The 16,114-nt window shown below is 31.0% G+C and overlaps 1 protein-coding gene across 4 annotated transcripts in view; it reads left to right on the forward strand.

Moving 5' to 3' along the window:
• The first annotated feature begins 1,881 nt into the window (after positions 1–1,881).
• Positions 1,882–16,114, forward strand: part of LOC124364251 (nuclear factor of activated T-cells 5) — a 114,029-nt gene continuing 99,796 nt past the window's right edge. For 2 of the 4 annotated variants that reach the window (XM_046819581.1, XM_046819583.1), the window contains exon 1: positions 1,883–2,058. In XM_046819581.1, the coding sequence (XP_046675537.1) occupies positions 1,989–2,058 (70 nt within the window). In that variant the 5' untranslated portion in view covers positions 1,883–1,988. Of the gene's footprint in view, positions 2,059–13,156; positions 13,210–16,114 lie in introns of all 4 variants that reach the window. The other 2 variants (XM_046819580.1, XM_046819579.1) reach the window with 2 other exon arrangements.

The following is a 16,114-nucleotide window of genomic DNA, read 5'->3' on the forward strand; positions in this document are numbered from 1 at the left end:
AGTTGACGTTATATCCAATAATAGTATGTTGTACATTATAGAATGCATCTGCTACTTGGTGGGCGCTTTGAAATTGAACGAATAGGGGAAAGCTGAAATCGTGCCAAATTGATTACTTGCCAACTCCGGTTTCTAGGTAACGCTATTCGAGTCACAGATGTTAACAGGTTTCGGCGCTGGGAGGAAAAGCAAACACAATCAGAGAATAGGTACTCTGTGGGGCAGAGATACCAGACTTGTCACACATTGAAGGCACCGCTCGTTACAGAATGGACCACCGTAAATATTGTGGTCTCGCCTGGCAGCTACTCATATCATACACCACATTCCGCCAGCGCCGATGCATTATTTTTTGAGTTAGCAAGCCCTAATGAAAATGCATACGTAATGGTTGTTGACTCTACTATAAAAAACAGAAAAATAAACATACCTTCAGTCGTTCATAAATTTGTTGGGTACTTTTGTATCATTAGGAGGCCATTATTTTTGAAGAGTTTTTCTTACTGAACACTTTAAAAACCTACGTTATTAGAAATAACAAGCTTTATTTGACTTTCTGTGAAAATACCTCCCAAAAAAGCGATGTCGGCGAGAAGGAGGCCACTCTGTTCCTATGTACTACTTGTTATTATGTAATATAAGTAGATTTACATTAGAAATCAGAAATCTTTATTGTCGTTGACATTTTACAAAATGCATGACAATCGTCAATTTGAAACTTAAAATGTAGACTTAAGGAAATAGTGCAGCTATTTCACCATAGAAATCTGTAATATTATACAGTGGTTTATTCAATAGCATTTCCTTAAGTGCTATCTTAAAACTATGACGTGTCAGAGTTTTTAATTTTTCAGGTAATTTTAATTAGGTTGCCATTAATATGTTAATAGTAGTACCAAAGTTAAAGATAACCTTTACAAGTGCTCACGTAATCTAAGCTTGAATTGAAGCACTGTCTCAAGGAGTTTATCTTTTTCGCCAGAAGTTCGGGGTGGCAGAAAAGTTGGACGATCTGAGGTCTGGAAAGTACCGATCGGAAATGTCCCTGATCATCAGTACGGGCTTCGGTAACCGCATTCAAGCTCAGATCACTTAAGCACTCGTAAATGTTAATTTTCACTTTTTATATTTATAACATGTACGTATCTATTTACCTACTTATAGCCTAATAACAAATGGTAGACAGGCAGATTTGTCTCCTTGCCGACATCGCTTTCTTTCAGGAGGTAGAAAACAGGAACTGATCGTCATAATTACATGTAATTTTCACAATATGTCAACTAAAATCTGTTCTTTCTAATAATGTAGTTTTTCAAGGTCCACAGTTAGGTCCTTGCCAAAAATTGTGGCCTCCGGATAATACTAGAGTACCTTTTTGTCATAAAAAGAGCATTTTAAATTCAAAAGTTGTCAATATTGTATCATACAAGTTTATACGATTATCTGAAGTACTCTTCAGATCGTGGATATGTCATACTTAACTCTCTAACAGTAAAAGATTATTATTGGCTTTAACATGTTCATTGGAAAAATTAACATATTTGATATAATTTTCAATATTAACAGTAATTTAATTACATATAAAACCAGATGCGTTAATATAATACAGTAACTAACTTACTGGCTTACAAAAGCTATAAGTGTCAACTGGACATCATATGACGAGAAAAAAAGCTCTCTCTTCACCGCCATCTTTGCTTCAAAATTTAAACTAAAAGTGTTTACGTCAAACTGTGTTAACCAATCAGATTCTGTTATTGTCAAAACAAGACCTAAACTGCGCACACAGCTGATTGAAAAAGTTGGTAGGAGGGAGGATAGAAAAGTTAGCAAAGAGGGAGAGGGTAATGGCCGTAGCCTGTTGTCGAGTAGAGTAGGAACAGTGTTCTGTGATTGATAGATTGATATAGATGTGTTGACAGGTTTGGATAGTGATTGTAGTTTTAAGTTGAACTTTAATTCAGTTATAGTGAACTTTAGCCTCCACAATGCTGTTAAAACATTTAAAATCCCAAAACAGACTCAAGACTGCCTTCATGGGAAAGTCTCCTAGAACCGGTAAGAAAGTTTGTTTACTTATGTCTTTAACCTATTGATAGTTAAAAAGAAGAACACTGCATTATTAAATTGAAGGGAACCTTTGTACCATTTGTAAGTTATTTAGTAACAAAATTAGTTATGTTAAAGTAATAGTAGCCTAATACAAAATTAACAGCAATTTGATTCTCCCAACTTATAAGTTGCAAATATTGTGGGTAATGGATAATGCATAAGAACAGACTAGATGTGCACGGTCCAAATTTTATATGTATAAAAATAAACAGTTTTTCATTTTATTTCACTCTAATCTATTTTTAAAATACAGAAACCTGGAAGTGGAATTTCTGTGAACATTTTATAAGCAAGATTACAATAATACATTATTCAGTTGCAATGAAAATTAAATACATACAAGTAATAGGCTAGGCTATAATTTATTGTTAATACTTGCCACAGTTATTAAAAACAAGGGCTGCAGTATAATAAACGGCCACTGTGGCGGTAGAATCAGCAAACCAACTTACTTATTGGAAATACCTAAACTATTGAATATAAAGACATCCTAATTTAGTTATTTACAATTAAATATTGCCAGTATATTAAATAACAATATTGTTTTAAATTAATTTAGAGTAAAACTATTTGTTTAATATTTGAATAATGGCCACAAGATGAACGCGTTATTTTTGTTAAGCTGTCAGACATGTTATTTTTATCCTCCTTCATTATAGTAAGAAGTAGCCTAAGTAAGTTTTACACTGCTGTCAACTTCTTTACTTTGTTGTGGATTTTCCTCATGAAGTTGACATACTGGTATCTTAAATTTTGTTTTTATCGCATAGAGATAACAAATGATCATAACTTAGCTAACAACTCTATTTAGCCTACCTTCCAGGAATTTTTAACAATGATAAAATTGTTTATTACCAACAGTGATTCTATGAGTAACAAAGGTGTAGAAGTTTTATCAGTTAGCCTACTGTTTACATTGGGTTGCATTACATAGCATTGTTATTGCTCTCAACCGGATTTGTTTTATTTACCCAAGTATCATTTTTATAGAATTTTACATTAATAACGTAGAAGTAAACAGGATAAACTTATTTAGAAAAACAACATTAACAAGTTCAATAATGCAACATTTAACTCTTGTTTTTTAGTTATGCTCTTGTGTAACTAAAAAATATAAGATACTATTAGGTGATTACAAAGATTTGTAGAATAAACATGAAAAGCATGCAAGATCCATATAAGCCTAAATTATGTAAGGAAAGCATGAACTGCACAGTTGCCTTAATTTAAAAACCACGTGTTGAAATGAAATCACTTAAAGTAGATTTATCAAATACTACCAGATACCTGCGGTTTCGCACGCAATTTCATTTTGAAAAACAGGGACATGAGATTTCTTAAATTCCTCTGCAATATTTCTTGATATTTTATCGAATAACTCCAATGATTTCAGTAACAATTGAACTACTTTAGGCCGATGTGGAGAAATCTTGTCTAAAAGGGAGACTGAAGTCGGAGTCCTTAGCTTTTCAGTTAACACACTTACGCCATAATAAATTGTGGTGTTTTACTACAGTTTATTAAAATCCCTAATAAACAAACCCACAGACAAAGAAAACATTCTGTACATAACATGACATTTTTTTTTTAAAGTGTAACTGGTTTTAACAGATGAAGAATTAACATGTTTAAATGTGTATAGAATTATTATATTTATTATTCTTTACTTTGACAGTTGATTTAAAACACATTTTACTATTAAGTGATTGAGCCAAGTCCATCAATATAATGGATAATGGAGTGTTAAGAGAGTTTTTAAGACTAGTGGGGTGTAGCCTAGAGGAATTTTCGAAATAGAAATCAACTAGGGCCCCTAAGAATGTCCATGAAAAGTTTTAGTACGAACTTTATGGTGGTTTTTACATGATTGAGTAGCACAAACATCTTTTTATTTTTTATATAATAGTATAGATAGTATGAGTCATATAATATCAAATATTTGTATGAGCTAAAGCAAAAATCAGTACAATTCTTTTTAGTTTTTTTAGTCCAGATATGCTGGTTTGAAGGAAGTCGTGTAGTGGGTAGAAACCTGGTGTCATGTCATTGGATCCTAGATCCTACACTACAGATTATAGATGATACATGATACAGTTGGTAGTTCACTGGTGGCTGAGGAATAGGTTGTGATCCTTGTAGATGTTGATTGTTGGTTGATCAGACCTGATTTAATTCAAATAGCATGTTTTAATTGATTGTAGTCTCTGCCTGTATATTTGTAAACTTTTGCCATACAAATTCTGAAATATAAAAAAGTAGATGTAGGTTGGTTATTCTTTAGCATATGAGTAGCCTATTAAGGCGTAGGTTAGAAATTAGCTAGGTAATACAGGATACGGAAGCAGCGCCTAAGGTGTCCCACACAAGTTAGGTTCAATGAATTGTTGTGGTTATTTTATCAACACTATTCAGTGAAGTGAATCAATTAGTAATTTAAATGTTACTATTTCCAATAGCTGAGTGGTAGGAGACCATTGTTGCCAGTGGTATAGTGTAGCGAATACCAGCGGTTAAATAGCAAGATAGCTTGAGTTAAACAATGACAAGAATGGCTGCTTCAGTGTTGCAGGTGTGCAGATCCATTATTAGTATCAGAGCCTACCATCACAACAAATATGTACATGAGAATGCTATTCTTGAAACTCTAATCATTTCACAATCTCGGTAATTGTTATGATTTTTCAGTCAAACTGCAACCTTGTTTAATTCTGTACTCATGAGATAGGAACATATGGAAGAGTATTAACTAAGCTGAATGAATATTAATATTCTATTATATTATTTTATATAGGGTAGCACCAGTGAGAACTTTCGAGCAACAAAAAAATTAAAAAGAAAATTGTCTAGGCCTATTTTATAAACAAAAAAGGCCTAATCACTATTCAAATACATTTTTTTATTAATTAATTGTGTGTCTGTAAATAAAAAATATATTTAAGTAAGGAATACATTTAAGTATCGCTTTGTAGGCCTTCACAGTCTTGGGAGTTTTAATTCTTTACTTTATTTTGTAAACTATATAATTAAGATAATTGTAATTATGTAGAATGACATAGTAACATCCGTAGATAGTTTGATTTTTATTCTTGGTAAATTTTTTAGCCATTTTGTTTTTAAAGCTAGCAAAGTACCTTTATTGATTAAGAAACTGATATTGATGTCCTGTTGGAATTCAGGGATTCAGCAGATTCAGGGAATTCAAACCATTAAAAAAACAACTTTCTGTTTTTAATGCAATTAGGCTATGTATCAAACAAAAACCAAGTCACAACACGGGTAAATATAAACTGAGTAGATTAAGAGAAAGTTAGCTATTTGTATTATATAGTGTTTACATCGTAGATTTAAAATTTGCTGGCTGTATTACAATTAATGCCTAAATTTAGCAAAATTCTTACCACATAGCGGCTAGCATTTCAGTTTATTTATATAATTTTGACTACGGGATATAGCCAATTTTTCACAAAATGATACCATCAACCAAAAGGTAATAATAATAATTTAATTAAAAATTGTTACTCTACTAAATTACATTGTTTACTATTGAAGGACCAAGTTGTAAACTTGTCCTCGTAATCAAGAAAATAGAACGATTGCAGATGAAGTTTAATTCATTATATCCGAATTATTTTTATACAAATAAAATGTATTTGATTTCATATATAAATTGGTTTCCATATTGTTTTGCACTAACAAAGCTAAACAATTTAAGGCAATAATAATATGTTGTATAACCATTTTTCAGAGTAGAACGTTTAAACATAGTCTATATATGGCATTACAAATAGATTTAGTTTCTTTGTCACACTAATTGTTTTAGTATAGTATTGGCAATAAATGAACTTGTGTGAAATATATTCGTAAATATTTAACTACACTGTGCCTTACTGAATACTAAATTCTTTAATTTTTACATCGTAATTTTCATGTTTAACAGTAAACACATATATGTTATAATATGTTACAGGTTATATATAATGTTTATATACTGTACATTTTTAAGTACTTATTTACTATACATTACACATTGAATCCTAAAAATGGATATACACTATTAATAATCATGTCATGTCTTGATACTAAAGTTACAAGTACGATACTGTACATTTTCAAGTTTGTTTACAATCTTTAATATAAAGTTGACCAAACTTCGGGATATTTGTCCATCAGTGTGAGCTATTTTTAAGTTATTAAAGATGTTGGAGATGTTTTGATTTATTATTTTTGGGGTAAAAGAAATGGAGCTATTAAACAGTTTTTATCTAATTTAAACAATTAGAGAAAGTCAAACAATGTTACATGTTGCATGCACTTTGAAGATTACAGGATATATAGTAACACTTCTTAACACCCGTAAAACGGAGCAGTTTGTAGCCTACAACTGGCTCAGCTATTCCTATTCTATACGTTGTAATGTTTTATTTCATACATGTAGTGAGAATGGAATTAAGTTTGTTTTTACGCCATTAAAATTTTTATTAAGATGTCAATAGTTCAACTCTTTGTTTAGGGTGTACTGTTTCTTTCTTTACTACTTATAGTTGCCACATCATAGCAAGATAATACTAATTGTTAGCACACAAAATTAATCTGTAAAAGGTTGATTAATGAATCGATGACCATTACGATATCTAGTGGTTAGTTCACGTAATATGGTTAGGTTATGATCTTGTTGACCTTTGGTACCAGTAGTGTGCTTGATTGTCATAGTGTTTATAAATAATTATTTAGATCATCCGTAATTAGAAGATAATTATTAAATTGATAATTATATCTCATTCTTTACAGGTCTGGTGTTTAATTTTCTTCACTTATTTACTATACGTTATAATTGAGTACTAAAAATAATGGTCCCCTTTAATATCTTTGATACTGTGTAACTTTAAATTGAAGCTTCTTTTAAAATAATGACAACTCTTCTTTGTGTAAGATCAGGATAAATGTTTCCTTATAGTAACAACAAAATGTTCTCAATTATTAATAGTAAAAGTCACAAGTATATGTCTACTAAACCGTCAATATATGATACTTGTAGTAAAAGCAAAAGAAATATGAACTTAAATCCAACTAAAAACACCATGTAACACTAATGATAAACACATGGTTTTGTTTCACAAGATAAGTTTAGGTTTGGCAAAAAAGCTGCAGATTTAAAACATAATAATTATATTTTTTAATCGTTTTATGTAGTATTTAGGTATACAAGTTAAAAATAACAGACAGGTAAAAGGGTTTTTCAATTTTACGCAACCCCATTATATAATTTAGTTAGTTACTGAGCAAGCAGTGCAGGGTGGATAGAAATTTTGATTTAAATCACACGTATGACATGTTCACGACTATGTGACCCACTGGTGGGTCATAATGTCTATTAGAAATCTGTGTCGTGCCCCACTGGTGGTTCATGCAACAATGATTTTCTAATACTCGCCGAACATTATCCGGTTGCACTTTAAATATTTTGACAAATGAAAATATGTTCACAGAGGCTCTTCATCACTCCAGAACATGTTTATTCGCAAAAAACAATGTACAGGCATTTAATTTTGTGGTCAAAATATATATATTTTGATTCTATTTTGAGTCTTATAATTCTAAAAAGTACAATTTTTCTAAAATTAACTAGCTAACAGATGAATGCATTATTCAGAAATCAACATTTTATGAGACGAAACATTCTAGGACTATTAAGGCCTTAGGCCTACTATGTATTAATAGTTCTAAGTGTACCATATGCTGTAGCAGATGCGGGGTAACTGAGCTCACGTAGCACCCTTTCAATATCAGGCATTATTTTTATGCCTAGTCAAAAGTGCCTATGGCAGTGTTATCCGAAAGTAACGCATCATATTTAGCAACTTGCGTGTAGTGATTAAAAATGTCATAACTTTGTTATTTATTAATCAGTTATATCATTACACTTGTATTTTGGCTTTGTGAAAAAATATGTATATTATTTTGTATAGGGTTACTTTATAAACTTCTTTGTAAAATGGTCATTGAAGTCTAATAAGATCTTGGTTTAAATCTAAAACAAGATCTTCACCAGTGGCATGCCTAACCTTCAGTGGAAGATTATTTCCCTTATGTCAACAAATACGTCACTATCTTCATTACACCGACAGATTCGGACATTGTTTTATGTTAGGCAGTATAGTGTGTGATTCAGTATCAAATAATTATCAGCAAGAAATTTGGAGAAACTTCAATTTTCAGCCAAGTGGAACTTAACTTTCGTGAAGTTTTACCAACTGCAATAATAATCAGGATAATCGTATGTTTTTGTACTGTAGATTTCATCAGAGTGTTTCTTAGGCACGAAAGTGTCTCATTATACAAGTATCTTGGAAAATCAAATCTTGTTTTTCGAAATTCTTCTTGTGTTGTGAAAGTAAGGGTTGATTCAGTTCAGCTCCATTTCACCTTCCGCTCTTCATCTAGTCTACACTGGGTGGATGGGGTAGAGTACGATAAGCGGACACGGTTTTTTTATATCTAAATTATCAAACAATATTTAATTATTACACACATCGATACAATCAACCAATAGTAATTAATCTGAACAATAAATAAACAATCTATACCAACTGCATACACATTTTCATATTCTAAACACAATTTTTATCTATAAGTACCTTTTTTTAAAATAAAATAAGATAGTTAACTTTAGAAAACTAAACAAAATAACGCTTAGATCTGATTTACTGCGCCTTTCTCGTTTTTCTAGATGTTTGTTTTGTTGTTATATTTTCTTTATTTTTCCTGTCAGCTGTCTTAATTTTATAGTTTTATTAACGGTTATGGTTCCTTTAGTATTTTGGGACATAACATAACTATTTAAATTATTTCTATTACTTTGAAACATGTGACTTTAATTTAGTATTATAGATACATCGATATCGATTGATAGTTCTGTCATTCGATATATAAAGTATTGATGATTGTAATAAGCGAGAGAGTAATAACCGGGTCCGCTTATCGTACTCTGTCCGGTGGATGCTGGGTAACTTGATAGAGCTCTTGATGTTTTAACTGTAGTTGTTTCGAGAGTTAAGGTTTGAAGCTTGTGTTTTTTTACCATTCCCCCAAAAAACAATAAAAAAGACAATATTTTTAATTAATACCTGTTGGGGTGTGCGCTCTGGCATATCCCCTTCTTTACTATCTTCCCTTATTACCTCCCTAGTTGTAATTCTTAAAACAACAACCTAATAAAAAAAGTAATTAAATGTATTAAACGTTGTTGTGTTAAAGATGTAACATGGCAAATGTCCAGTGCCCAGTTGATTGAAAGAAACGCTCAGAGACATTCCTTAATCAGTCACATTGACAACTGCTTGGTCACGTGTGATCTCATGTGATTCAACAACAGCTGCTCTCTGTCTCGCTCGGTTGATTGCTTTTAATCCGTCTTGTTATCAACACTTTCCAGTTCATCTGCTAAATGACGGTTAATTACTAATTGGCAATACACAATTAAGAAGTCACCGGTTACGTACGTTTTGTATGTTTTTGTGTGAAAGGAGGATTTATTGAAATTTACATCAATGGTAACGGCCAGATGCAAATTGTAAACTCGTTTCGAAACTGTGTTTGTAGTAACTGATAAATTAAGCCAAATTACAATGTTGTCTCTTCCTCTTCACTTCAAACAAGTGTTTGGCACTTCACTATCTCGTCATTACTTCAGTTATTTTTCTATTTATTGTACTAATACTAATTACTTGTATTGCATGTACTTGTTATATAAATCTAAAATACCACAGTAATCAATACACAAAGACTAAAAAGCTGCATTTTAAATATTTTTAAATACCTTTATTGGACACAAAGTTCATAAATTTAGACACTGTTATTTAATATTAAGAAATAAGTTAAATACAACAATAATTTGTGTAATTTGAATTAACAATTACAAGATTTCTATTGGGAATGTAGTATACAATTTAGCTAAAAAAACGAGGTTGAAGCCAATAGTTTATTTTAATTTTATTATTAAAAAAAATTTTAATTCAATTTTTGTGAAACTTGTATTGTGAGATAGGTATTGTACCTTGTGCTCTTTTTTAAATTTTGAATTACTGCTAATGAGCAAGGGAATGTTTCCAATCCAAATCGAAATTTTATCACTGAAGAAATTCCAGTAAATGCTTCTTTGAGAAATAAGAAAATTTATTTTTTTCAAGGCAACAGACCATTATATAAGTTTTTTGTAGAAGATAACTTCATCTACAAAATAAGACAATAGTTCTGATATATTTGCTTTTTAAAGTTTTAGTGATTTGAGAAAAACCTATATAAGTTCTTAGAAAAAATGGTGGCCATTTAATTTTTTTAATATTAGGCTTTAAATGAGATACACCATATTGTTACAAAGAATACTCAAAAACTAAATTGATACATACATATATGAAAGATTTTGTTACTTGTGTGATTTATTATTGAACATCGTAGACCTGCATGGTTCTTAAGGAGGAAATGGTTAGAAAGTCCAAGAATGGAATATTTATTCTTTAATGGTTAATATTTACTATGATAAACCGTAAGAGAGATTATTGTTCATCTAGCAAGTTAGATTTATTTTAGTTTTTCGAGACCATTCATTAAAAACTCGTTTGTCTTTTATGGTTTATTTTATGAAACATAAATAACTTTTAAACGACTGTAACTTTTGAAGATATGTATTTTTTATGGCGTATTGTTTTTTATTCTCATCAAAACCAAAGTTGTGTATAAAGATTTGATACAAAAAATTTATATTTTTATTACTAAAAGTTAGCAACTCAACAAGATTATAGAAAGTTAAAATCCTGAAAGATTGCTGTTAAAAATATAAAAATATAATCTCTGTATGAGCCAACACCTGTCTTATGGAAGTGAAATTATGCTTGCTAATTTAACAAACATATAAATTATAATTAAATAATACAATATTCTCTAACAGACAGTTAGTTGTCTCGTACGCACGCACTTCTACACTCACGAGTACAATCGATACACAAGCATATGATGTTTACAATCTTTATATATATATAGCATTTCAGTTATTGAAATAAAAAAAAGAAACAAAAAAATAAAAAGCTTCTATATTTCATTGGATTCTATACCCACATCTTCAGGGAGCAAAATAAGAATATAAAAAGAACAATAAACACAACAGATAAGAAAATAACCACAAAATGTAAGTACGCAACTAAAACATTCAAAAGGCCAGCTGTTACATTATTAAAGGCATAGAAGGAAATTGGGAAAAGTCACTTTTATTTTAAGGATAAACCAATTGAGTATTTAGATTTTAGAATTAACTGAGAGGCTTGTTCAAGATTTTTAAATTTTAATATATTTACATTTTCTTCAGGACAAGGCAAGACTTTATTAATCCCTGTAAGATCAACACTCTTCAATTTTGTCTTGTTTGTGCTCAGCAGCATGTTTGGCCAGTGGCTTCTCCTTGTCTTAATGAAAAATATCAAATCCGTGCCCTTGTTATTCTGACTGTTAGATGTTTGCCCAATGTATTGTTTGTTACTAAATTTACAATTAATTTGATAGATTAAATTCTTAGAGTCACAGCTTTCTTTGTCAATGTTGGGATATGTTAACCAATCATGCTATTTTTGAATTCCGTAGAGTTTTTCACAATTTTGCAAGAACCGCAACATGGTTTGTTGCTGCATGGTTCACATCCATTAGTAACGGATTGTACTTTAGATAGCTTTTGTTGTACTTTAGATAGCTTTTGTTGTACTTTAGATAATTATATGTTGCGCTTTAGATAGTTTAGATTGGACAAGGTTGTTTTTCAAATTTGAAGGTTTGCGAAATATTACTGTAGGCGGTTTAGCTATAAAATTGTGGGTATCAGGAGAGGAAAGTAAGACATTATGGGCAATTTTCATAATAGTGTTAATTTTTTGCTGTCCAGGAAGAAAAAATTGTGCCATAAACTTTGGTTGTGTTTATATATACATACATACTAATCACTTAAAGATCAAATTAAAAATTACAAAAAACAAAGAATTGAGTAGAAAGGGAAAGTTCACTTGGTATCAAATAAGGTGGAAATGCGGTTGTCCTAATCACCTTACCTTTGTGTTAGTGTTCTCTGTCTGTGTTGGTGTAAAACTACCCTTACCTCAGACCTCAGTCCAGACCTCAGCCGCAGATCACAGATTAGAGATCACAATTTTCACACCAGTCATCTAGTTGGCATATACACCAATCACACATTCGAACACACATTTGTGTACCCTACACAGTTAGTCACTGTTCCCCGCCCCCATACTGTCAGTATACACATCACAAATATATAGACATACAGCAAGTCACAACATCAAGGAATTGTCATTTTGTCCCTTACACGGATATTGGATATTTTCTGTTACGGGTCTACCAACTTCTGTCATTCGTCATATTATTATTATATAATAAATACTTCAATTTTTGAGGATCTTTCACATCTACTGTGGTGGTTTTGAAAAAAAAATTACGAACAATGTAAAACATATTTTTAACGATTTTGTAAAAAAAGCCTGTAGCAATGTTATCAGGGGTTTTTTAACTTTTCAACCAAATTGTGTAAATTTAATAAAGTGTGTTAGATTAAGCTAAATGTAGAAAAGTCTCACTGATGATTATTTTTATTTATCAGAAAGACTACTGATAAGATCACATAATGATTAGGTTAGGGTTTACTAGTAGATGATGTTACAAAATGGACTCCATAAGTCAGGAATAAATAAATGTATTCTGTGTAAAGTTAGCATGACTTTTATAATCTGGCATAGTATTATATTTAATTAGAGAACATAAGTTGGGGAAATATTTGTTTATTGTTCTAAGTGTTTTCTGTAAATAAAGTGGAGTTAATTTTTACAACCTGTATTGGGCAAAAGGTATTTTGATAGCAAGTCAAGATGACAACCGTTAGAAGTAAAAGATGTGTGTTTTTTCATGGTAGCATCCCAGGTGCATGTGGATAGTATTATCTTTGTTGATCCCCAATACAGTGGCATGTGTTATTATTACTTATGTTGGGTTCCAGGGACTGATTTATAATGGTACTTCTGAAGAAATCGATGATTTTGAGCAACAAACGTATGTATGCAAATCCACTTGGAAAAAAGCTTGTCCATGCTCTAGATAAATAAAAACACAACTACAGTAGGGGCCACGAAAGAATGCGGTTGGCGGTGACCAATGGAATGGACAGGCCCGCGCGACGTTGCCACGTAACAGACAACTGCCGCCCGCTACAGAGCGATACGGTTATAACGGGGAACAAGTTTGGCAACGTCGCTCAATTCTCATTGGCTGCTCCAAGGTCACGCGCCAAATAGGCTCCACCCTCAACAGCACTTTCTGGTGATCCCTACTGTAGTGTAAAATATACTAGCCTGCAATGTGTTTTGTTGCATAAATTATGTTAATTTTTTCTAGTGTGATGCCAACTCTTTGGGGAGTGTTCAGCTAAGACTGCAGTCTCAAGTCATGATTATTAAAGTTGTAAAAACTGACTCTGTAAAAGATATACATTTGCTTTAAAATTCTTTGAGTACAACGAATAATTACAAGTTTAAATCATTATACGTTACACTTTACCATCTCTTACCTTTTAAATAACATTATAAAACAAACTTCAAAGAATTTAGGGTGAATTTTTTAAACAATTTTAGGAATGTTCAGATATTGTTCTGTAACTACTCATACTGGGTGGATTTTTTTCTACAAACTGGGATAACCTAACTGGTAAAGCACCTAAAATGTTCCACTTTGATAAGAAGTGTTAATAAACCCAATTAGCACACATTATCTAAGATATCTTAATAATCCGCAACTAAAGACATAAAATGCTTTATTCAGCTACTTTATATTTTGCAAGGTTACTTTTCAATTAATTATATTTAATTTCTAATGTTACTTCCTTGTTTCTACTGGTAATATTTATGGTGTTTATATTAGCACCAATTAGAAAGAAAATTATTGGCACTATCCACAGTTTCTTGTAGGACATGTAATTATATCTCCTTTTAGCTCTTTTATATGGGTTTAAAACTGTATTTGGACTTCTTGCAGATCTAATATTGTATTAGGCACTTTGTAATGTATTTCTTGACACTTTTATTCTTATTATTAGGGTTTTAGATTTTGTCCTCCTTATTATTTTTTAAAAGTTTATATTCTGTTGTACTTTTTTTTAAAAATTACACTGATTGATTGTTTAAGGCAATCTTCATTACCGTACATTACTGGTCACTACACATTTTTAATCAATGTAAAATTTATATTCTTAAATACAAATTTATTTATTACATCTTTTTTACCAATTGGATATTTTGCTGAACATTAAAATCTCCTGAATAATATAAATTTTAATCTTTTGTCATAATAATGTTACCTATGATTATACATTCTTAAATAACCTCTATTAAGAGTAAACATTTCATATTCCTTGTGTACACTTAATTTTTGTCATGCAAAAATTCTTTTTGTTATTGTTGTTTATACAAATTTTACTTCTGGTATCGTGCAATAATTTTTACAATACATTTATTTTTGTGATTTTAGTAAATTATTGTGTACCGTCAAGGATGAAACTTCGCTTATAAATTTCAGATAAATTTGAATTCATTTTTTAATATAAAATTTTTAGTTGATCTAATTTTTAAGTTTCAGTTTGTGGATTTTTGTGTAGACTTGATTATTTATGTAGACATATACTTTTTACTGTGATTTGATTGTAGTTTGTTTAGACAAATCTTGATATTAATTTAGCAAGGAGTTTCTTCTAGGAATGCATGTATCATGTGTGTTGTTGTGATGGAGTAAATTGTGAAGAGTACTTAATTCCTAACTAGACTGTTACTAGGCAGTTAATGCTGGGGGGTGTTCATGTTGCAAACAAACTTGGGCTAGCAAAACAAGGATGCTAGCTAGCAATTTCAAAGCTGAGCAACAAAATAATTAGTTATTAAACGGCAATCTAGCTTATGTTTTATCTAAGTTAATACAATGTCACGTGAAGTGGCATACACATTTGACTTCCTAATGCTTGCTCATTCAAATGAAATGGATCATTTTGAAGTTCGACATATTCCTTCATTAACTTCCTAATGCTTGCTCATTCAAATGAAATGGATCATTTTGAAGTTCGACATATTCCTTCATTAAAGTATCAAAGCTGTTGCTTACACAAATAACGGTGCCAGAAATAAAAACAGTTAAAATAAGCACAGTAGTGTTTTTCTTGCGTCTTGAAATACACTCATAATACCATCAGATAGTAATATTATTCACACAAACTAATTTGGAAAAGATAATATCAATTAAAGTGGTTATAAAACCAAACTACTCATTCAGAAACTCTTGGCTAGGTACACAAAATGTAATATCAGTATTATTTACGAAATTACATATTTGTAGGCGTAATTGTAGTACTGTAAGTACAGGGCGTGTATCCCACGGTTCGAACTATATGGAGATGAGTAGGAAATCCTTATTAGTGTTCTGCTAATGGGCTATTAATGAGTTACAACAACATTAATGAGAAATGGTAATGTCATAACAATAATACATTCACTTCTGAATACGAAATTGGGCGTTGCACATGTTTGTAGTTTATACAAGAGTCAAAATTGCTGTGAATTTCACTTTTTCACATCCATTATGGGTGAGATTTATAAATAGGAACACATCCTGTATTTTAAACTTAAACATGCTTACAACGCTTTGCATTATTTTCCTATACACAATACTGAACTAATTAAATAATAATAATCGTTTACTAAAAAGGTCATTGAAACAATTAAAAATTTGGGAGGTCCGGACCCCTCAGATCCCCTTGCTGGCTACGTCCTTGTACAGTGACACATATCAATGTCCAAAGATGGACTTTGAAAAAGCTTTTGTTATACAAAGTTCTTTTTCAGTAAAACGTTTCACATTCTTTCAGTCCGTATTTTGGGCACAGTCTTGCCTTTTAAACATTAGAAGGTTGAAATGT

Source organism: Homalodisca vitripennis, chromosome 6 (assembly GCF_021130785.1).
Source record: "Homalodisca vitripennis isolate AUS2020 chromosome 6, UT_GWSS_2.1, whole genome shotgun sequence".
NCBI classification, from domain to species: domain Eukaryota; kingdom Metazoa; phylum Arthropoda; class Insecta; order Hemiptera; family Cicadellidae; genus Homalodisca; species Homalodisca vitripennis.